Genomic DNA, 23178 nt, shown 5'->3' on the forward strand with positions numbered 1-23178 from the left:
CCCTTTGCTTAGAGGTCTGTGACTGAATATTTGTGCATGTCTGATGATAAGATTCATGTGGATGAGGTTTGAGATCACTGAGCTGGGGATAGTTGGCTATGGATGTGTTGACTAGTTGCCTAGTGGACATGTTCATTGCTCTCTAGTCAATCCTGTAAGTTTAATCTGGCCAGTGTCTCTGCCCACAAACGTTGGACATGGAGCAAATTTTGAGTTTACTTCTAATTATTTATAGCTTCAGTATGACTGTTCAAACGTTTCACTTGCACAGACATGGCTGTGTTGTGTGAGCATGGCTAGGAACTGCAGTAAGGTGTAAGAGATGTAAGTCAGAGCAGCATACATGATAAATGTGTCTACTTAGATTGTCTCTTTTTTTCCTTCCTGAAATAACCTCACAGTCTTGAAAAGCCAGCAAACTTAGTTTATTTAGATGCTAAATGAAAACTTTGTTATTGTTTAATATTATTTATAGCTGCTCAAGTTTTTTATTTAAAAACGTCAAAGATTGTGCACATGGATCAGACTTGGTATAAATGGATTCTCCTTTGTGTTTAATATTAGCAAGGAAATTCTATTTCAGTGTTACTGATTCTCACCTGATAAGCACTGTTTGTAAAGGAAAATAGAGTATTCCTTATTTGCAAGTGTTTTGCTTAACATTCATGAAATCATAAGAATATTCTGCTGTGAGTTTCTTTTATGTCTATGTGTGGCTTTGTTTTTTGTAAAGTCAAACCACTTGTGTTATCACAAGTCTAATCTTATAAGCAAAGCTCCTTTTTTATTGTTGTTTCAGTACCCTCTTACTGAGGAATTTAAAGTGCACTGAACCTGTAAATACATTGAATGTTCTGCATATTTAATGTTTACTGCACACTTTAAGACAGTTTATATAAATAGAAACTCATTTATAGTGGAATAATTTCCAGCGAACTATTTCCCTGCTGGAAAATCAGACTTGTGTTATGCAACTGGACTTTTGTAATCATATGAAGTATAACAGAAGTATTAGTTTGTGGCCTATGCATTTAAAGCATTTCAGTCATGAGCTGTTCAATGTCCTAGTGTTTAAAAAGAACAGCAAACAACACTAATGCCTTCTGTTCATGCAATGTTCTTTGCAACCTTTTTCACCGTATGAATAATGTGCGTTGTTGGTATGCAGATTTGAAGAGCTTTATGGTAACATCACACGTCATGGAGTTTGTATGGAATTGTACCTGTGCCAGCCTTTACTTTTAGATTGTCCCAGATATTTGTCTTAATCTGTCACCATCTTTCTGTTTCTTGTTGTTTAATAAAATTCATTTTCATTTAAAAAATAAATAATTTGGTTTGATGTTTGTTAAATATTCTTTGCTACCACATGTAGCAGTGTTTCTGCTTGTGGAGTACTGGGTTCTATGTTATTGTGATGAAGAATGTAACATTGCAAAAGGCTTGTATCTGTTGATGATTTAAATGTCCTGCACCTTAACTGGTGTTCTAGTTAGATTCCAAAGTGGGTCTGGCCCTGCCAGACCTGTGGAGAAAGGCACTCTCACACACAGACTCAAAACAAGCAAAGTGCTCAGCATGTCCCTTTATTAATCCCCAATAATGACATACGTACTGATCCCAATGCAAGCAGAGAAGCGAGGATCCAGCTGCTACTGCTTTTCTCATGGTAGCTGTGCTGGCTGGAGGCTGGTAGGCATAAGTCTTCACAGTTGTCCCCATGGAGGCAACGTAGGCCTTCGATCTCACAGCTGTCCGAGCTCCTGGGGAGAAGTCTCCCCTTTTATTGTACAGGGGCCCAGCCCCTGTCCCTGCACATCTGGCCAGAACATAGAGGGAGAGGTGCCAAACCCCACCTCCACTTACATAAGAGTGAATGATTCTGCTAGGCTTGGGGCACCACAGGCACAGGTGGGGGTCCTTACTAAAGTTCCAGCTGTTGTTTCTCCCAGCCATCCTTGTGTGCTTTCCTAATCCACCTTGCCTTCAAGACTCCCTCCTGCCAGCTCCTTATCTCGGAGCAGTGTGTTCTGCCTACGTAGCAGAGAATATTCACGGGCCAGCAAATGGCCCATTTCCCAATTAAGCTGCTCTAATACACGCCGTCTTAACCTGTCCTAATACAACTGGAGGTAGAAAAAGAGTGAAAGAGCAACCTGCCAGCTCACATTATCTGATACTTTATTTGGAATACTGCCAGATTATGAGATTTGTTTGTAGGTATCACAGGAGACTTTAGTGTCTCTTGTTAGTCATAGTGACAACAAAATAATTTTTTAAAATCCAATGGTAGTGTAACATACCATTTGCTATAGTGTTGGAAAGATTTGGAGTTTGTGAATTCTGATCTAATTGCTGAATTGAAGGCTGCAGCCCTGACTGAAATCATGAGGCTGTTCTGTGTGGTGTGGCTGTTGGTGCCACTGCATGACACGCTGCAGTTCTGGCTGATGTGAGGAGTTTAGGCTTTTGAGAACCTTAGCAATTCAATGCTGGGAATCCTGATCCTGTTGTCTCTGAAATATTTTTTCATCGTTTAGCAGGTATCTGGATCTTCTGTGATGTTCCCATTTACTTTTTTTGTGACTTACTAGACCTTGGAAGGATTGTCCCATTTCCAAAGAAAGGGAAATCACTTAAAATGTTCAGTGTGACATACTGTGCCATGGTGCCTGTACAATGTCATTAGGATGCCAGAGGCAGCCACTTCCTTGAGAGTTTCTTGAACATTAACACTTTTCTCTTTAGCTTTATGCAATGAAGTTGGCAGTCATGAAGCAAAAAATACTGTCTTCTGCCATGATATGACTCACAAAATTAACCTGACAGCAATATTTTACCAGCAATGTGATTTGAAACACCACTTAGGAAGATTGCTTTAAACTCTTATTTTAAAGTAGTTGGCAGTTTTCTTTGTGCCAATCTTTAATTGCTTCCAGTAAAATTGCTATGAGAGTTGTTTGCAAATCCTGAGCTCTTTCAGCCAAAATAGTTTGCTTTTTCCAGAAATGATAGGAGAAAATAGGCTTGCTGCTGGTAGAGCATTCTGGTAGGTTCTAACACCTCCATGTTTAGGGCAGGCATTTGAAATGTCAGGGATGTGTCTTCTGTCTAACTTAGCTCAGTTTATCTAAATGTAATTTAATTGCATCATGGAAGACTTGGAAGAAGGTGTTTGGCAGAGAGCTAGATTTTAGTATGTTACATCTGCTCTGGTCCTGACACAGGCTGCCTGTGTATCTTCCAGGCACCACTCATACTGAGCCTGGGGAGAAGCTGGTACCTGAAGGAAAGAAGATTGTGCCATTTTCCACACATGGCTTGCGAGGCAGTTTCAGGGCCCAGTGACTGAACCTCACTACTAAACACCTTGAGTAAACATCATTTATTAGCTCAAGTACTTAAGAACTTTGTAGAGAAACACAGATTTCATTTGCTTCTGATGCATGCTTGTGTTGTATGTGTGATGCAACAGAAATGTGGATTCCCAGTTTTCTTCTAAACCCTTAACCTATCCCTCTGTCTACCCCCTACCTTCACAAAATCTGGTTGTCAAAGAGCATTAGGGTTGCAGAAGTTGAAGGTAACAGTTCACACAAATTCACTCCTCTTAATGCTTAATTTCAGTTACAGTGGATGGTTGAATAAATAAAAGGAAACAACAGGGCATTAATCACACATTTTTAATCCACAAATATGATAATACATCATATACTTAAGGTGACCTGAACATTGCCCACATTTTAGCAATGTTATTACATACCGAGCTACAAGTACAAAAGTAAACAATGAATATACAGGATATGCAAGTATGAGAAATACTTGAAAACATTCTCTTTTCCTTAAGGCTACTCAGATTTATAAATAAAACAACAGATGTTGTTCATTCAGTGTGTCTAAAATACCAGAATCTGAATATTGATACTTGAAACACAGACAAAAAAGTCACAGATACAGGATATCCTTTTCCTTTGGACATCTTGAATGTTGATTAATCTATTTTTCTGGCTTTAAGAAAAGAACTTGTTTGCTACAAGTGAAACAAATACACAAAATCTGACATGTGCACTGGGACAAGAGTGTTCGATACAATAAATACAGTTCAAAAGCATCAACTGACAAATACAAGCCTGGAAAAGATGCAGCTAATGGTGCACGTGGATATGGCTCTGAAAATGGCTGCACCTGCAACCCCTGATGTTGGCATTCCATTACTGTGCTGTGTTGCAAAGGAATTGCCCACCTTCGTTGCTACTAAATACACCTTTTATGGTTAAAAGAAATATGTGGGGGAAATGTACATCATTGCAAACTGCTTTGCTAATGTCTTATGCTGCTGTTTTTACTGTGCTCCAAGATGAGTTCTGGGAACAGATAAAATCCATCTAGCACAACCCACATGATCTGGGTATGTGTATTCTCAACTGTATGAAGGTTTGTGTGCAGTGTGATGGTCAAAGTAGTTGTTGTAAGAGATCAAATACAGTTATTCTGGAGTGAGGAAAGAATAATACAATTTTGAACAGTTTTCTCTACCACCATGGTTTTTAAGAGAAACATAAAATTTCCTTATCCTGAAGTGATCAATACTAGAAATTTTCCTTAGAAAGGAATGGTGGCTTTCAAATATATTTTCTTGCCTTTGATAATTTTTGAGTACATGCATCTCTGTATTATAACATATGTGATATGGAAGGTGTCAAGAGCAAGGAAAGATTTACAAATATGCTTCCTTTACTTAGTCAGCACCCACCCAGCTGCGAGATTCTCCAAGTGCAAGGTGGTTCACCTGCTCTGCTCCCTTTCTCCCTCCATCCCAACAAAACTGTACAGAAGCCAGTATTTCTTTGCTAAACTTTTCAGTTTGAAGACATCAGTGGATTTGTTTAAAAAAGGTTAAAAAATAGTCACTGAAAAAAATTTTGAACAAAAAATCACTCCCGAAGCTCACGAGTCACTGTGCCTATTCTCTTCAGACTACCATGGATGTACAACATTGGGATGGTACTGCAAGCAGGGTGGGTGGGGTTCCTTTTTCTCACACCCCTGTTCTACTGTAGGCACAAATGAACACCATGGACACGAGTAACAGTTTTATCTAGGCTGGATACTTTAAGGGTAGGGGATGTAAACACCAATTTGTTGGTCCATTGATGTCTTAGTTGTACTCTTCACAAGCACAACTTCAAAATCTTCACAAAGAATATTTTATAAGAGCATAAAAAGCAGCAAACCCCTCAGCCTAAACTCATCTGATGGTACCAAATGCATAAACCCTGAGTGGGGAAATTGATATACTACTTTATCTGATTTTCTGGATAGAGCTTGAACCACTAAGCTGCTTTTCAAAATTAAAACCTCTCTGTTATTAGCAGGTATAAACCAAAACTCTCAATGAAAATATTGCTTCACAGAGCAGTTCTTGATGTTTTCTCCCACTTCTACTTAGTTTGCATTATTTGTTATTCTCTACTTATACTTAAATACCATGTAAAACCAGAGATGCCTTCTCATACTGATTCCTGATCCTTTTGTAAGGAGTGAGCTTAATCCATTACAGCCCTACTTTCTGTCTTAGCTTTTTCAGTTAGCGTGGAAATAATAAAAACATACACACCAAGGGCCTGGGGGTAGATTCCATGCATTGCTCTGTTGCCTTCATCTGTCTATTTTTGCATAGCCATGCGTTAGAGTTGACTCTCTTTTCACAAATCTAGTAAGATCATGGTGTATAGCAACCTGTTTCTGGACAACATATACCAGCAGCCTTGTTCACTCTGCTCCTTAGACTGAATTATTTGGACAAGACATTAAAATTGATAGCTTTCTGATTTAGGTTTTCCATTTCGTCATGAGCCTGGTGAGCACTTTCTGGTTCTTGCTGGAGAATGCAGTAAGAGACTGGTGGGAAGGAAGCTCACTTGCTCATCACGGCTCATGAAGGGTGGCTGGTTCTAGAGAGAAGTTTTTGGTTAGTTTCTTGTTTTTGAATGCAGTTTCAAAGGATCTTCTCATCAAGTAGCTTGTTGATCCCATCACAGATCTTTTTAAGGTACGGCCGACAATCCCCATCGAGACTGTACAGGGCAGTTAGAAATTCCACATCTGCAAAGTGATTGAAGACGTGGTTGATGCGCCCGTGGGATCTCGGTGTCAGATGTCGATCTACTAGTTCATGCACAAGGTCCTTACATTCATTCAGAAGTTCTGCAAGAACATTTCTGTCAAAAGTGTATTCTACCTCATAGAAACTGACAATTGTCATGGCTGTTTGGTTCAGCTTCTTCCTGAACTTGTCTACGATTTCCAGCTCTTCTTGGTTGAACTGATTATTTCGATAGAGGATCCCAATTTTTATAGCCACTTTAATCAGGTCTTTCATAATTTTATGGGCTTCCTTTTTATTTCTTGTGTGTTCTTTTGTTACTTTGTACAGCTCGTCAAAGATTTCACTGCTTGTGTCATCAATTAGCATGCTAGCCATAGTTTTGCTTGCCATTTTACTCAGGATCTTTTTCTGGGCTTGCAGCGCGAGATTCTTGGAACTGAAACAATCAGGACCTGTTTCAGGATAGCAGAGAAGAAAACAATATTATTTGGTGAATAATTTTCATATCAGTGAAGAAGAGCAGTACTTTCACACTTAACTGACACATTACATGTGCCACTGATCATTGCATATAGTCATGATTCCAACAATGGGAATACATCTGGCACTGTTTCCAGGTATCCTTAGGGCCTCAGACATCCATGTTCCAGATCTTGCTGTCACTAAGGATTTTTTGCTTAAAAGTGAAGAACAGAGTATTTTGGCAGGGGCTATCTATACAAGTCCTTTGCTAGTCTTTTAATGTCGAAGTTGAACACTAAAGCTTTCCTGGCAGAGCGATCCATTGAGACGCCGTGTTCGAAATAACACAAGCTAGCAGGGACAAGCAAAATGAGGTACAGAGACAAATACATGAACCTGGAAGAGTTCTACTTTTGGTCATTGGGAGGCAATGTTGTACCACTGTCAGACAAAGAGCCTCTCAGACAAGGGCTAATAAAGCAGACTGGTAAGTATGCCTTGATTTTGCTTTAGTCTCTAGTAATGATGCCTTTTCTGTTTGCTACCAACTTGCAAAAGGATACAATGTGATTTTTGCAAAATGCTGGTGCTTCAGTGCATGTGCTTCCTGCCAGGTGAAGATACCTGAGATATTTGCTTCAGATTGATCAAAGAAAGTATCTTGCATTTTTTACCTTTTAACCATCTCTGCAAGTGTCACCCGGCATAGCACCTGAGCACGTGGCTACTCCTGCTGGATTTTATCTGATGAACTTCTACAATTATTGGTAGAGATTAATTTGACCTTCCTCCGTTTTTCATGTTAATACTGGTTTTTAACTGTCAATTTACTGCTGTAGGTGAACGGTGGTGAGTGTGCATGTGCTGAGGCTTACAGACAGTGAAGTGAGCGCCAAGCGACAGCAGTGATCACTTTGGTATGAGCCTTCCCCTCACATCTCCTCTTGGTATTTGCTCACCCAAAGGAGATGCCTGTCTTTCCCTGCTAGCTGAGGACCTTGCTCTGCTTGCTGGGAGACCAGAGCCTTGGCTGGTGCAAGAGGGGTGGAGGTAATCACGTCCTTCACTGCTTTCTGGGAAATCAAACCACTGAGAGATTAGTAATAAAAACCCAAGCTTCCAGTCCCGATTTGATTTTGGAGCCTGAGTGGGCCCTGGGCTAATTGGGTAAGCTCTGGAGGCCCTTTCCAGCCTTCAGCACATGAATGCAGTTACCTTGCTGTTCAGCCACTCTCAGTGTGGTGCCATGTGTTCACCACAGCCTCTCCTTCCTTCCTATGCACCCTGCATCCAGGGGAAAAAGGGGTGCTAGGGACCAGTGCTTGCTTTGAATAACAGTCTTCTGTTTAAATCCTGTTCTTCAAATTAGCTAGGATATTAAAGTTGTCATCTTTCTTTGTGTGTTACAGCTGTATTGCTGAGTAATATGAGAGAGTAATACTTAATTTCAACTGAACCACCACCTGGAAAAAATAATTCAATGTGCTTAAAAGGGCTGGCTGTCATTTGGAGAGAAATTTGTGGGGTTGAGCTGGAGGAGTTGACTGGAGGAAACAGAAAAACTGTGATTTAATCTAAAAATGATAAGGATGAAAACATTCTTTCACTTAGCAGTACATGGGTATATAAATAGTATCTGTGATGAATAATTATGTGCATTTGACACAGTAAAATGGAATATTAATATTAGTGTCTGTTTCTGTAGTAAGTGTTGGTTATTAAATCAAGTTGTTCAGTATCTGTTTTGATCAAAACCTGAGAATAATTGCAGTAAATTTTTAGAATATTAGTTTTACTGATGGTAATGGCACTTTATTCCCCATGTCATTTTCACCAGGTGAGAGCCCAGTTGGCTCCCACTGGTGCTCAGCTCTGCTGCAGGGAGAGCTTTGCAAAGCTGTCGCAATTCTGTGGCTCAAAGCAAAGCCAGCAGTTGTGTGGCACAGAGAAAGCATCGTGTCCCCAGTCACATGCTCTGTGTCTTTGGTACACCAGCACATCTGTGGGAGAGCCAGGACCAGCCCAGCCACTGGCACATTCTCAAACACATGCAACTGCCCTCACATCTATGTGAGTTCTGAGAGACAAAACGTGAGGCTAAATTAGCAAGCGCAAGCTGCTAATGAGCTTATCAGAAGTGAGGTTTTTCTGGCACCAAAAAATAAATGGTTCTGAGGTGTGTTTCTGTATTCAAAGTCCTGGCTCACATCTACAAAACTGAAGAGAGCAGACTCTTCCAAGAGGGCTCTCTTCCCCTGTGACAGCCCTGGATTTGGTACCTCGGACAATGATAACAGTGGAAGATGCAAGCTCTGGCAGTGGGCAACACAGCCCAAGAGCATCAGTCTGAGCCTAGCTGGATGTTAAGGCTGGAGCATTTTCCCATGACAAGTCCCAAGTGTGGGATCTGCTATTTAAGAGCATGAGACTGAACTCCCTCTTGTCCTTCTAGAAGGAAAATAAAATAATCTGCTATTACTTTGGAGCTGCTCAACTTTTCTATAGAGACTGCATTGCCCTTTTCTCTGTCACACAACATCCTCCCCCTCCTCTACCTATATCTTGCTCTTCTCTGCATGCCTCCTGTCCCTACTGTCACCCCCTTCACCACTTCATGCTCCTGTCTCACCATGGCATCTCTGGCACCTAAGCTGTGCCAGCCATGTGAGCTCTGAGCCCTCAGAAACCAGGCAAATCCAAATATTTCATACACACCCCTTTCCCTCACCTCCTTCTATGTCTGCTGTTGCTCTGTGTATTGTAAAATCTGTAATAGCTGGTAATCCATCTCACCACCAGTACTTTGTGGGGACACAGGACATGCTTGTGCAGCTGTAGCATACTGTGGTGCCCTATGTTTAATACAGAAGCTGCATCCTGCTGCCACATTCCCTCCACCATGTCAGGAAACTGATGAGGAGCTCAGAAAGGAGGACAACTGGTGCAGCCCAGCTGTGCCAGCAAGCTGTCAGCCTGAACATCAAGACCACCACTCTGCAGAGCTGCAGCCTGCGGTCTCCATCTGCCCAAACACCTGCTGATGGGGTCAGACAACGTGCCTGTGATGAGGGGGAGGTAGACAACAGCAATCAGCCCATCCGTGCAGCCTGGACAACAGTGTGGTGTTTGTTTGCAAAGGGCTGTGCTCAGCTTTGCTTAAATTTAGGGTGTGCATAGTTGTACAGCAGCGTGTGCTGGAAGGAGTGAGAGAGACTGGACTGGTTGGTTGGATTCCTGCCTCCAAAATCACGTAGTGCTCAGACACCAAGGTGACGCCTTGCCTTTCAAAGAGCACAAGTGGTTAGCCACATCATTAAATTCAGGCTTTCATGGAGACTGTAGGTTTACTGTAGCAGTCTTTTCTTACTGCAGCACACCGCTCATTACACCAAACACAACATCTTTGCCTCCCACATACAGCAGTTCTATTTTCTGCTTTCTGTTGTCCAGCAAAACAACTCAGCAACAACATTAAAGATGCTATTAGCTTTCAAGAACATTACACCAAAGCAAAAGAGGAAAAAACAACCTTTGACTATCCTGCTTTGCTGGGTAATGATTAGCTTCCATTATAGAAGGTCTGACATCTTACTTTTTACTAAAGAAAAGACCAGTTCTGCCTTCAGATCTGCTCTCTCCTTCTCTGTCCTCTACAGAGCTGTGTATGATTAAAGCTATTTTAAAAGCCCCTAGTGATGAGATTGACCCCATAGCAATCTTCTGTCTTTTAAAAAGTGCAGATCTCCAGAGCTGTGGTACCCAAAGAAGGAATGGCTCAGGCCCAGCTGCAGGTGGGATGGAAGGGAGAGACTCCCCATGCTTGGACAGCCCACAGTCAGAATGCTGCACCACTCCCTACCACTGACAGCCCAGCTTCTGGCACACAGTGCTGGATATGGCACAGATGTTTCACAACCACTAAACTTAATAACAGGACTGCTTAATAACAGAGTTGCTTAATAACAGAAGTGAGGGAAAAGTTTGGCAACTATAGAGAGTGGATCCAATATTTTATATTTAAGAGTTTCTGAGACTAAAATGCAAGAGCGTCTGTAATAGTCTCAAAATGTTTTGATTCCAGATGGCTGTACCAAGTACAAAATGGTTAGAACTAAATGCTTAGCAATACCATTTTCATGTAAATATCCATTCAGCCACTCTGTAAAAAGCACATGGCAGAACCAATGAGCCAGAACATGCTCTGATATGACCAGGAGAGAGCATGGGCAACGTTTTCTGAAAGCAGTTATGTGAACATGGAAACAAACTTCTCAAACACATGAAGCTATTTCCCTCCCAGTTAGCTATTTCTTATTCAAAGCCTCAATAAAGTTTTGCAGCCAGGTGGCAAATGGCTGTAAGACCTCTTGAAGTGAGCGCTGGAGGGAGTGTTGCTTCTCAGGCACAAATGGAGAGGGTAGAAGTTAATCTGAAGAGTTTCTGTGGGGTTCTCCCAGTGTATTTTGAATTAGCAGGCTTGCTTGGAGAGAAGGGATACAAAGCAATTTCTTTGTGTCTGCCACATGTGGAGTCTGACATTTGACACTGGGAGTTGTTACTGTAGTGCCTGCTGCAGCTTGTACTAGTTAATTCAGTTACCTCAGCCATTGACTTCACCTGCTCTGAAGTGACTCATGCCTGTGACTGTGAGTATAGCCACAGCTCCCAGCAGCTGGTGGTGGGTTGGGTTTTCAAGCTGTTGTTAAGAAGTGATGTGTGGGGAGCATGGAGCTTTGAGAGCATCTTGAAGAGAGGAGTTGAGCTATTGTATGTTAAAGGACTAAGCTAAAACCATGATGAGGCTGCAGGACTGCAGTGGGCTCCTCCAGCCTGGTAGGAACGGGAGGTGATAGGAATCAGGAAAAATCCTTGCATCTGTGTTCCAGCTGTACTGAAAGTAGGCAAAGGGCTCAATCTTAACAAGAAGGAAATATATAGGAAAGGATAGATGATGAAGAGGCTGAAATATTTTTAATACTCCTGAATCTTCAATTTTCAATGCTATGCAGCCTCTGCAGCAAAAGGCAGGCTTTAAGGAGTCAGCAATGCTGCTGGAAATGTGGGCAGCTTTCCAGCTGGTAGCAGTTGCTCATGCTTGTGGGAGATGGACTAAGCCAAGGGACAGGCCACTCTCCGTGTCTGTAACAGTATGAAATAGCTGGGTAGTGAAAATCGTTGGAGGAATGTGCTGGTTTGGTGAGTTGTGTGACCCAGTTTGAATGCATCTGTGTGTGTTAACCTAGGGACATACCTGCCCCTGAGGCTGGAGAGTCTGGGAATGCCAGTGAGAAGGAATGAGGCAGCTGTCTCATAAACCTCTTGCAAAGAGTTAAATGAGCATTGGGTATCTGACCAGTTAACCCAGTGCTGCTGCTGTTGATAATCTATTGGGCTGGCAGCTTGCTTGCTTCATTATAACCTGTAATGTCTCTTCTTCTTGACACAAATAGTTTAGAAAGCACAAGAGTAGGGAGTTTTACCAATCCTTTATGCAAAGCTTTAAGGACAAGGAAAAGCCAGTGTGGCTTTCAAAAGGAGAAGGTAGGAAAAAAAAATCAAGTTGCTTCATTTGCAGCATTCAAGCAAAATGTTGAGGTAATGAGCTGCTGTTAAGTATTGCTTACGTGCTGTAAGATTGATTAGGAAAGGGAGCTGCAGAGCTCAGGGTTTTAAAATAGCTCTAAAAGCAGACAGGAAAAAAAAATGCCCTAAAAACCTCTCTCCTATGGCATTTTCATACAGAGTAGCCAGGGAGTGAGCCGTGAGTATACATATTGCTCTTGGACAGCTACAGGATCACTGCAGAAGAAACATTCAGTGTTTCCAGTAACTTTAAGCCAAAAAAATCCCATAGACCAGATGGAATATATCAGCTTTCAAGGAGGGCCAATTTAAACATGTGTAAGCACCGGGGCCTGGTGCTCAAACTTTTAACACCTCTAAATTGTTACAATGAACATGAAAGGGTTGCTCGTTTCTGCAGTGGAACAAGAGATTACAGACTGATAATTATATGATCCTGGGAGAATGCACTGGCATTCAAACATCTGAAGGCAAAACTTAGGCACGCTGGAAATGGCAGCAACAGCTCTGTACAGAGGGAACATGACTGAATGGAAAAAAAAAAAAAGACCATTTTTTCCTTTCAGTGCTTTATATGAGCAGCAATCATGCTGCAAAAAAGTACTGTCTGGGAATGTAGTGACTGGAGATTCCTAATCATACTCATTTCAGCAGCTGGCTTGTATTTGGCATTTACTTTACTAATAACATATTGTTGCTATGTACTGGAGTGTGCCTCTTAATACTCGGCAGAGGTGGTGCTAGGCTGGGGAGCCCCCTCTGTAAAGAGAAGAGGAGCAATGCAGAATAAGTCCTGCCTCAGTGCAGTGATGCCTCCACAGATAAGATATAAGATACAGGGGGAGAGGAATTCGGCTGCATTTTCCATCAGCTCTGCTAGAGTTGCCAAGAATGGGGCTGGCTCAGTTTTTCTTCTGCTATCCCTAGCAGCTAGCTAGGAATTGAACTACACTGCTGTATTCTTCTCCTGTGTCCACAAGCAGTAGCTGGCAAGTGGTGTCTGGCTAACAGCACTGTTCCGTGGCTAAAACTGGCCAGTGTGGAAACCTTCACACAAGCTCCCTTGATTGTATGGCAGAGCTGACATGATGCTGTAAGTCCACATGGTTGCTATTTGACATTACAAATGAGACATTACACTCACATCCTGAAGTTTGTGAGAGAGGAAACCACTCCCGACAAAAAGGCTTGCTGAGGGTCATCTCTATGCACGGTGTCCCTGCACCACAAACAAAACAGTGGTAGCAGGCAGTGACTGCTTTGCTAAGGACCCAGCCCTCAGGACTAGCCTGCCAAGTATGAGCTTGGCACATGCAAGCAGCAAAGTCACTTCCTCAGAAGTGGCTAATAAAGCTGTTAACTTTAAAAAAAATGATTGCATATATCAGAACCAAACTATAAATTAGGTTCCCTCAGGCAGCATAGGGAATAGGGTGTCTTTGAAGAGTGACTTTGAAGGGTTCTGTTTAAGCTTTTCACCTCCCATTTTGCAGCATTCAGGGCAGATCTGCCAAGGCAGCAAACACATCTGGTTAACTGTTGGCAATTGATGAGTGTAAACAAGGCAGAGTTTGCTTACACAGCACCCGGAGGTACCCTCACAGAGTATGAACTGGGCTTTGCTCTTATCTGGAAGTGATGGTTGTTACAAAAATTAGTAAGTCCTTCTGCCAGGGGTGATAGTAAATGACTGTGGTGTTTGGGGTTTTTAAGCTTTACTAAAAGAGGTTTTGATAAACAGAGCAGTGTATTTTATAAACAGGTTTAAAGTCTTTCAATATCAGCTCATTATGTTGATATCGAGTGTAAAATACATTGAAAAGACTGAACATCTCTACCTCAGAAAACACTGCTTTACCTTTGCCTGACACTGCAAGGCAAAATCTCCCATGCTGACAGCAAAGGTTTGACAAGGGAGGGATTTGCAAGAGCCAGAGCCATACCAGAGCAAGGCATTGCCTGGGCTGATCCTCAGGGAATGGGAATTCAGGAAGATTGGTTACTACACTGTTGTAACGACTTGTTGCTCCTATTCCTGTATTTGACACAGCAATTCACGATTATGTTAGTGGGCTTTTCTTTAAATGCTAGCTTTGGTAAAAAAAAAAAAACAACCAAACAAACTCTTTTAGAGTGGACAGGCATGATGATATACCCAAACCACCACATCAGGGGCTGATCGTTCACAAAACCCAGCAGATTGTGCTTTGGTGGCACTGTGGCTTAGGGACCACCCTGACTGGTTAGGATTTTTTGACCTTCAAACCGTCAATGATTTCCCCTCTCTCCCCCAGTATATGCTATATAGGAAATCCTGGGCAGTAAGAGTTTAACTTCAGTTTGAAACATTTTATGTCTCATCTCCTTTGTCTTCTCCACAATTGCTACATTTCTTATGTTTTCCTTTTAAAGGCACTACACTTACAAAAAAAAAAAAAGTATCATAGTGACTTTGTAGCAGAAATACCTAATTAGACAAATAACTATTAACTCTATAGGAAAATTATGCTTGTTTTAATGTCTGGCCATGTAATATTCACATGAAGACAGTAACAAGTTCTTTGAAAGGTGTTAAGGAGCTGTTTATTGCTTAGATGGGACAGAGCCTCCAGTGGAGCACCAGGCATACAATGAATGATAAACCAATTATCTTGTTAAGGAAAAAAGCCTCATAGGCTTCTTTAAAAGGACTCAACCATCAGAGACTTCCATGCAAAAGTAACAATCGTCTAGAAAATATCTTCATGCCAAAATACCATTTGCCACCGAGATTCCTTCAAATTATGAGAAACTCTTCAAGATCTTGCAGCTATCCTGGTTTTATCCCGATACAATTACTGCAGCAACTTCTCTTTGTAAGCTGATCTGTAGAACTTGCTAGCCGTGTTACTTTATGGTCAGTTTCCAAAGAGGTAGATTCTGTTTTGAGGAAAAACTTGAAGAGAGAAAACCCCAAATGGCAAGGACTGAATTAACATAAATCCAGCCTGTGTTATCTCATCATGGGGGATCCAGCTACACATCCTGGAAGGATCCAGCCTCACACCCTGAAACACAACAGCTAGAATTGTCTCACCTCGAGTTGCTGAGGCTTTCAGTGGTGATTGCCAGAGTCATTGCTCCTGGCTTCCAGAAGGTGCCGATTTCCCTGTGCTTCTGCAGCTCAAATGCTTTCTATTCCTTCCACAGAAGTCTCTTTAGTATGCGGGAGCCAGTCGTTCCCAGCAGGAACATAATCGTATGCAGTTAGTAAAGCAGGGCCTGGCAATATCAGCCCTAAATGTTGAACAAGGCCTCTGTGCAATATGCATGCTTTAAACAGATAGAGTGCTGCTAAGAAGCAGGCTACTGGGGACTGATTCACCAATTTCTCCTCCCCACCCCCTGCTCCTATTTCTCTTCCTCGCAGGAAGAAAATTCTGAGGGTTTATTTTTGTGCCTTGAACTTGCTTGTTGTTGCAGTACATTGCTCTTTCTCCAGAGATAGTGTATTTGCATTCTACATTGAGTAATTCTATTTTTGACTCTAATATATTAAGAACATCATGAAAAATAACCATGCCTGTGCTCTAGGGACGTGCAAAATTCCATGAGAAAAGCAAGCAATTGGGACCCCAAGGATAGCTGGTCTGAAGGTGCTGTGAAACTCCAAGATAGCATTTCTCTGTGGCTTTGTATGAGGCAGAAAGAAAATGAGGTAAAAATATTTGTGCTAAATCAGGTCAAGGTGAACAATTTCCAAAAAACCCCATAACAGGCTGCAGCTGCAGAAAGTGTCAAGCTGGTGCTGACAGAGTGGGCTCCCCAGCTGCACCTGGCTGGGCTCTGTCGAATACAGAGGGAGAAGATGGAGCTGGCTGCTCCAGCACTGCATCTCTGCAGAACTGCACTGGTATGTCTCTTCACCCTCCAGCACACTCCTAGTTACATCCAGTGTAGCCCACCTTGTACCACAGAGGAGTGATTGGAAGCAAAAGTGCAATTTCCTCTTGTGTGCTTTTGCCTTATTTTTTTGCAAACAAAATCCCCACTGACAGTACTGCTTGGTCACCTTTGCTGGTGCAGAGAATATCAGCTTTTCTGACCCAGTTTTAAACTACTACACTTAATTTACCATACTAGGTTACAGCATACAGATCTGTGCTCTGCACCCCCAAACACTGCAGTGAGGATTTGATGGCCATCTGAAGCAGGCAGTTTGTCTTTCCCAGCTCCAATCAGCTGCAGCTTTACAACCCAGGTGCAATCCCAAATCAGAACGTTGCTTGTGCAAGTCCATAAAAGACCTGTGGGCATCCTCCCTTTCCCAGTAAGAGCTGCGGATAACATCAGTGTCTGAAAGGTGGCTGCTCTGGTTTCTTTTAACTCATTTGAACTCATTCCCCCCCCCCCTCCACTAAAAGTTTAAAGATTTCTTTGGAGACTTCTAACAGACAATCTCACTCTGGTCTTGCTGAAGCAAAACTTGTTTGCTGTCTGATTGTAACCATCAGGACTGACATTGCAGAATCCATCTTCAGTGAGTTAGTTAAATAGTTTAGTTATAAATAAACCAATGGGGTTACAACTTTTGGGTTTTTTCGGTCATTTGCTTATCCTCAATGACAAGCAAATGAGTAAATTCATTTTCCTTGTAGTTTAAAGGCTTTTTCTCTTTTTTTCAACAGAGAACAAATTAAGCATGTGCTGTACTGAGGGAGCTGCTCATGTGCAGGCACTCCACATGCCTTTACAAGGAAAATCTAAGCTGAACATGTCAATACTGTTGATCCAAGGCGAAATTTTGTTTTCAGTCTGCAAGTGCTAGAAGAGTATTTCTTAATGACAGCAAAACTTAAACTGAAAAGGCAAAAGAGATGAATACTTAAAACTAAGAGGACAGTAAAACTAGAGAAGTCTCTATTAGCATTTCTTTTTAACAACAATGTTTTACTGTTTGCCTGGTTATTAAAAAAAGGGAAAAAAATTTTACAATTGCAGAATAGTAGGCTGTGTGGAGTCCTTGACTTTTTTCAGGTTTTTTTTTTTTAATTTTCTTTTTTATTCTCCTTTTTGTTCCTTTCCCCCTGCCTCTAGAGAAGGATTAGCTGCTGGGGAGATGGCCAACCCAGATTCTACATGGAAAACTTCTGACCAAAGGAAAATTTAATGCTGGTAAACGCAGCTGGAAGTCATCACACTGTTCATCTCTTATTGGGGATTTGTTGGTAAGAAGAAAGCACATGTTGCCTCATGCCTCAGATGTGATCTATAACCCTATTTTCCTTTAAGATGAAGCCTTGATTTGGACTTATGTATGTCCTTCACTGGCCATCTGCTGTTTTAGGTCAAGCATCTGATCAAGATGAACAAACCACTAAGGATGGAATATTTGATAGCTTCCATCTCTGTGAAAAAAAGGACACAGACTAATATGTATCTATCCATCCCACATGAACTAGCCACCTGCTATATTCTCTCTGCTTTTCCTCTGTAATGATGTCATAAAGAATGACCACTGTTTATCCAGCATTTTCTTTAATGGAAAGAAATTATTTTTGAACCATGAGAACCTTAGTATAGCCTAATGAAAACATAAGCTGAGTCTTAAAGTAAGAGCAAAAGATTATTTCCTGTGGAAGGATATAAAACTCAGTAAGGTAGATTTGCAGGTCAGTTCTGTTCCTCCTTTGTTCAAGATCTGCATGAACAATACCTGCCAAAAGTTAAGTTTCTTGCTGCCTTACACTAATGAGAGAAGAAATCCTAAATTTATTCTGGAAGAAAGGGAGGAGAAACTTCAAATGATGGTTTCCTTGTAATGGACTTAAATTGAAGTGCTAAGCACGGCATCAGGACTTCCACTGCAATGTGACTGACCCAAGTATAACCTTACATAATATCTTACAGCCAAAGCTCCTGTAGAGGATAAGTGCTAATGGTGATAATCTAGGTTTGTACTTTTATCTTCATTGTGTGTATACACACTGCAAAACATGTCACGCCAGGAGGACTATCCTGATAACAGGGACGCTTTCTCTGTCACCAGGGAGTCTCTAATAACACTTTAGCAGCAGTAGTTCTAACCACCCATTGTGCAGAAGCTCACTTTAACTGCAACTCTTTATTTCAGGAAAGCAGAAATTGAAAAGATGCTGGAAAAACACTGAAATGGTCAAAAGAGTTCTTAGGAGGTCTGTGTCACTATTCTGAGTCATGCAAGGAACAGCAATGTGGTGTTGTGTGGTGTTCTTTATATATATGTGCATATATGTATCCTTATTATATGATACTGCAGAGAGCAGAGTCTGCACTGAATTTGCAGAGGAAAAATTACATTTACATAGAAAGCTCTGTATTTAAAAAGCAAGCCTTATCTACTACCTATGTATTGATCCTTTGTTTTATTTCAAGAGAGAAATTTACAAAATTTTAAATAAATGGCCAAGACATTTTGGTAAGAAAAAGTTATTGAGATATCTGCTCAGATAAACTACAGAAAACAAAAGAGTTAAAGAAATTTTTTCTTCCTTTACAAAGGTAAAGAAAATGCTACCTTGTGGAAAGTCCTTGGCTGAATGATGATCTGCCTCTGAAATACCTGTAGATCCTAAGGTTGCATATGAATGAGGAGATTTAGGACATGATTCTGTCTCATTTTGCATAGTTCAGAATGCTTTTGCTATATTCAGTGTTTCATGAAAGAAAGTCTTTACTGATATCTGTGATAATGGCCAAAACTGGCCATTATAATGTCAGGGAGATTATTTTTCCAGAAAGGCTTCCCTAGTTTCCATGATGCATTTTAGGTTTGGCTACAACCAGTACTTATTCAACTCTGACTTAATACCTAGCAGGTGCTCCTTCTTAATCCTTTCACAGGGAAGTTGCTATTTAAAGGGGATGTGTACCAATCAACTGCTTTTTTTTTTTTTTTTTTAAGAGATTCCCAGCATCATGTTTCCCAGACTGTCTTGTCTCTCTATGGGATTATTTGGCATTACTCTTCTAATTTCCCACAGCTACTGGAGGGTAGCTGTGCATTGCATGGTGGCTACTGCCTGAATTCATGTCCTGAATTTAAAAAATATGTCTTTCTCACACTTGGGGACTGGATCAGTAAATATAGAGAAGAACTATTTTCTGATTTCTTTTAGTTGTGTTTGTTTTTTCACTATGACAACGTCTCAGACAGAATAAGCTGAAATCTTACTGTCTGGTCTTGCCTTGTTCCTCTTTGTTGTTTTTTTTTTTTTTTTTTTTTGTTTTAAAGCAATTCATCTGGAATATGAGAGCATAAATTGCTTGTCTCGATGGTTAGATTTAGGAGTGGATTTTAACAACATTATCTTTGCTTTAGCTTCACAAGTGAAGAGACAGAAGGAATAGGTCACCAAAGCAGTTAATGAAAAAACAGCTTCAGAGAGAGAAGGGGAGAAATATGTGCAGTGGATGATTAAAAACCCCAGAAAGTTCTGAAGTATTATAGGATAATTTTACCAAGCTCTCATGATCTCTGAAACTGTTAATTCTATATTATTTCATTCTGATCACATTTGCTAGTTAATGTGTTTTGCTTAACTATAGCTTTGGGCAATTATAATCATACTGTTCTTAAATTCTGCTTGTGTAATCTTTCCCCCTTTCTCAGAAAAATGGACTTTTGTCTTTGAAAAAAACCCCAACCTGTGACAAAACCAGTACAGATCTCTGACAATAACTAATATGGGAAATTGCTAAGGGGATATTTCTATGAAATTTTGATTTTACTTATTTTCCCAGTTGTTTGTAAGTATTCCTTTGACCTGGAAAATCAACAACACATCTCTGCTTGGGTGAAGAAGGTTTAGATGGAGAGTGTTGAACAACACATTGTGTTAGCTTGCTCTTTGGTTTAACAGATATTTTGTAGTGCACTGATGGCAGCATCTCCTGTTTTGTTCATCTCCTCTGCAAAATATGCCTGGTTTTCACTGGTGGCAGAGATGCAAGCTAAATGGACTCTTCCTTCCTCCTTCATTTCCACAAAACAGTGTCTTTTCATATGTCTCTTTTTATAGCTATCTTTCAGTAGACACTCTCCTGCTCTCTGCTTCAGAACAGGTTTCATGTGCTGCTCAGTACACTAGAAGTAATGATGCAGAGGTGGAAACCGTTCATCAAACGCACAACCACGTTTATGACACTGTGCCTGCAACTCTTCTTGCCACAGGCATGAGTTGTGCTACCACTCCGGCCCAAGGCAAATGAGTGTAGCCAGGAACTGCTTTGGGTAGTACTTGCTTAGCAGATTGGTACAGGGCACTATGAGGCTTCTCAATAAGGTATCTCATAAAAGAAACTATCTTTCATAAGGACTCCCTCATATCCTTTAAGCCCCACTTTCTTGGTTTCCTCAGATAAGATACAAAGCCTGCACAAAATCTTAACAAGTGGGGCATCCTCTGCACTTTGGTAGCTCTGGAGCACTGACCCAGCAAAGGAGCTGTTTGTTTTACTGGTGAGTAATCTGTACAGAAACATTAGTATGGGATGCAACCCTCTGGATAGCATGGAAGGAAAACACTGAATCCCAAGGGCTCCTTGCTTCCCTTTCACAATTAAATTTTTCCTTCTCATGCCATACACAGTGTGGTATTTTCAAGCAAAGCTATTTTGTAGTTACAGCAATTCCCAAAGCATCAGTTAGTTCTAATTGCTGCCTTTTGCAGAATTTTTAGTCTTGCAGCTTAAGAGGACCACTGTTGGCTTTATGTTTCAGACCTCGTGTTTATTTGGGGAAGGGAAAATACTTAGCTGCATTTTGTGGTAACAGACATGTTTACGTGGAAATTTAAAAGATTTAGTGGACAAAGTTTCTTCTGATTCTGTGCACCATTTGCAGGATTACACTGCAGCACAGCTCATGAATGAGTTCCATAGTGTAAAGCTGTTTGGTCTGCTTCCCCTAATTGAGATGTACAGAAATTAACTGAATGATCTCAGTGAAGCAAAGTAACGCTTCTGAAGCCCTAACTAACTGTAAGAGGTTAGTTACACCAGCAAAGGCAGCTCCACATAAAAATATAAAATGCTTATTCTTTGAATGGTCACAATGAGCCTATTCTTCTCAGTTAGTCCTGACTAACCCACTGAAGTGGGAAGAAAATGAATGAAAAGCTGTTCCTTTCTCCCTTGCCAGAGAACAGCTCTCCAAACAGTGCTTTTCAGCTGTACCCTGATTAGAATGGCTGTGGGCTCAAGGGACTCCCAGTTGCCAGTCTTGGCACCTTGCTGATTTTCAGCACTATTTGTTACTTTTTTTAAACTCAAAGCAAGTTGAAACTAATCAAAACATGCTTCTTTTATAGCCAGGGATTTCACTGCCAAGCCCTCCTTAACTTATTCATGCAAATAACTTTGTCATTTTATAGAGTTATGCTCTGAGTAAAATGAACAGACCTTAGTGTGAAATTCAATTTAAAAAGTACTCCCCTCCCCGCTTCTTGTATATTTCCAAATATGTCCTAAATTTTTGCCTGTGCTAAAGTAACCCTGTTCATGCAATCTAATGTTTAATAGCAATATTGAATACTATCCAAAGATCAGTCAGAGCATTGCTGAAATTTGCACTGAAGTCATAGAAAAAGGTAACACTTGAAGCAAAAAGAATTTGTGGTCTTTCTTGTATCTCTCGCCCCAAGGTAAAGACCCAGCCTCTGAAACTATTTATTCTTTAAAATAAGAAGCTAAATGCTCTGATGTGCACTGGTATAGTTCCACCTGCACTGATAAACTAGTGAAGTTCTATAGCAAGCGAGGGAGCACTGCCCTCATCAGATTTATTTTTAATAGGTTGACTGAAGAACAGAAATTACTCTAGACATAGAGACTTAAGACTGGACAAATAGTGTGGCTGTATCTACTTAGGAAATTTAGAACAAGGGAATTCCTATATTGTGGGCTATCTTTAGCATTTATATACACTGGAAAGTTATTAACCTCTTTTGATGAAAGATGTTGACTAGTTGAAATATTGTTGGAAATGTATATTTTTTTAAATTAAATTCCATATGATATCCTGCCAGTCTCCTAGCCTGTCAGCCCTTTTTTTCCCTTGTCTGTTGTTTGCATTAGCTTTGCTGCAGAGATTTTGGCTGAAAAATGTGAGTTGTTCCTCTTGCACAATAGAGAATCCAGCCCTGCTCCTTTTCAAACTAACAGAGCTGATACTGACTTTGGTCTTGTAGACTCAGTGTCCTTTTGGAAAAAAAAAACAAACAAGCAAATCCAACCCAAATCTCAGCAAAAACTTGTGTGTATCTATAGGCATAAATACCTATGTACACACATGTATCTTTAAATTTTCTCACAGCTTTCATTCCTAATGATAACACAGCACCAATATGTTTTGCTAGTCTTTCAGCAGTGTAAAGACTGCTTTTTAATCAGGTCTAATCTTGCATACACTTATGTAGATTTTGCTAATGACATTGTAATTTCACCTCTGTGACACCACGTGACTGACAGCAATAACTGTTTTAGCACTGGTTATTACCTACTGTCTAAAGCCTTTGTCCTTTCAGAGGATACCAAATGCATTTGCCCGGATGCTCTGCTTCTAAAATATACAATGGAAAAATTATTGTTGTCATAAAATGTTCTAAATGTATGAAGCCCAAAGGGAACAGTCCTATTTTTCATAAGCTTTGCAGCATTAAATCACATACTTTGAGAGCAGTGTGGCTTATTATGAAATTATTTATGAGTTGAATTAAATCACTTCTAAATATATAAAAAAATTGGGATGGCTTCCAACAATTACAGAAGAAGCCATCTGAGCGATGCTTTCCAATTAAATCAGGCTGACTTTTTTTTTTTTAACTTCTCAATTTCCTGTGTTCTTTATTCTGCTTTCATTAGTCAAGTAGATAATGTATTAACCTCATACAGCTGAAGTCTCACACATCTCCTCTTTGGTATCCTTTCATGTGGTGGTGATTAGTAGAAGTCTCTCTGTAGGTATTCACTACATGAAAGGTTTCTTTCTTGCCATATAGCTGCTG

At 40.7% G+C, this 23178-nt stretch overlaps 1 protein-coding gene across 1 annotated transcript in view; it reads right to left on the reverse strand.

Moving 5' to 3' along the window:
• Nucleotides 1-5998: 5998 nt before the first annotated feature.
• The window catches only part of TNFAIP8L3 (TNF alpha induced protein 8 like 3), a 49837-nt gene continuing 32657 nt past the window's right edge, over nucleotides 5999-23178 (reverse strand). The window contains exon 4 of the mRNA XM_054388168.1: nucleotides 5999-6561. Within this exon, the coding sequence (XP_054244143.1) occupies nucleotides 5999-6561 (563 nt within the window). The remainder of the gene's footprint in view (nucleotides 6562-23178) is intronic.

Source organism: Indicator indicator, chromosome 16, assembly GCF_027791375.1.
Source record: "Indicator indicator isolate 239-I01 chromosome 16, UM_Iind_1.1, whole genome shotgun sequence".
NCBI classification, from domain to species: domain Eukaryota; kingdom Metazoa; phylum Chordata; class Aves; order Piciformes; family Indicatoridae; genus Indicator; species Indicator indicator.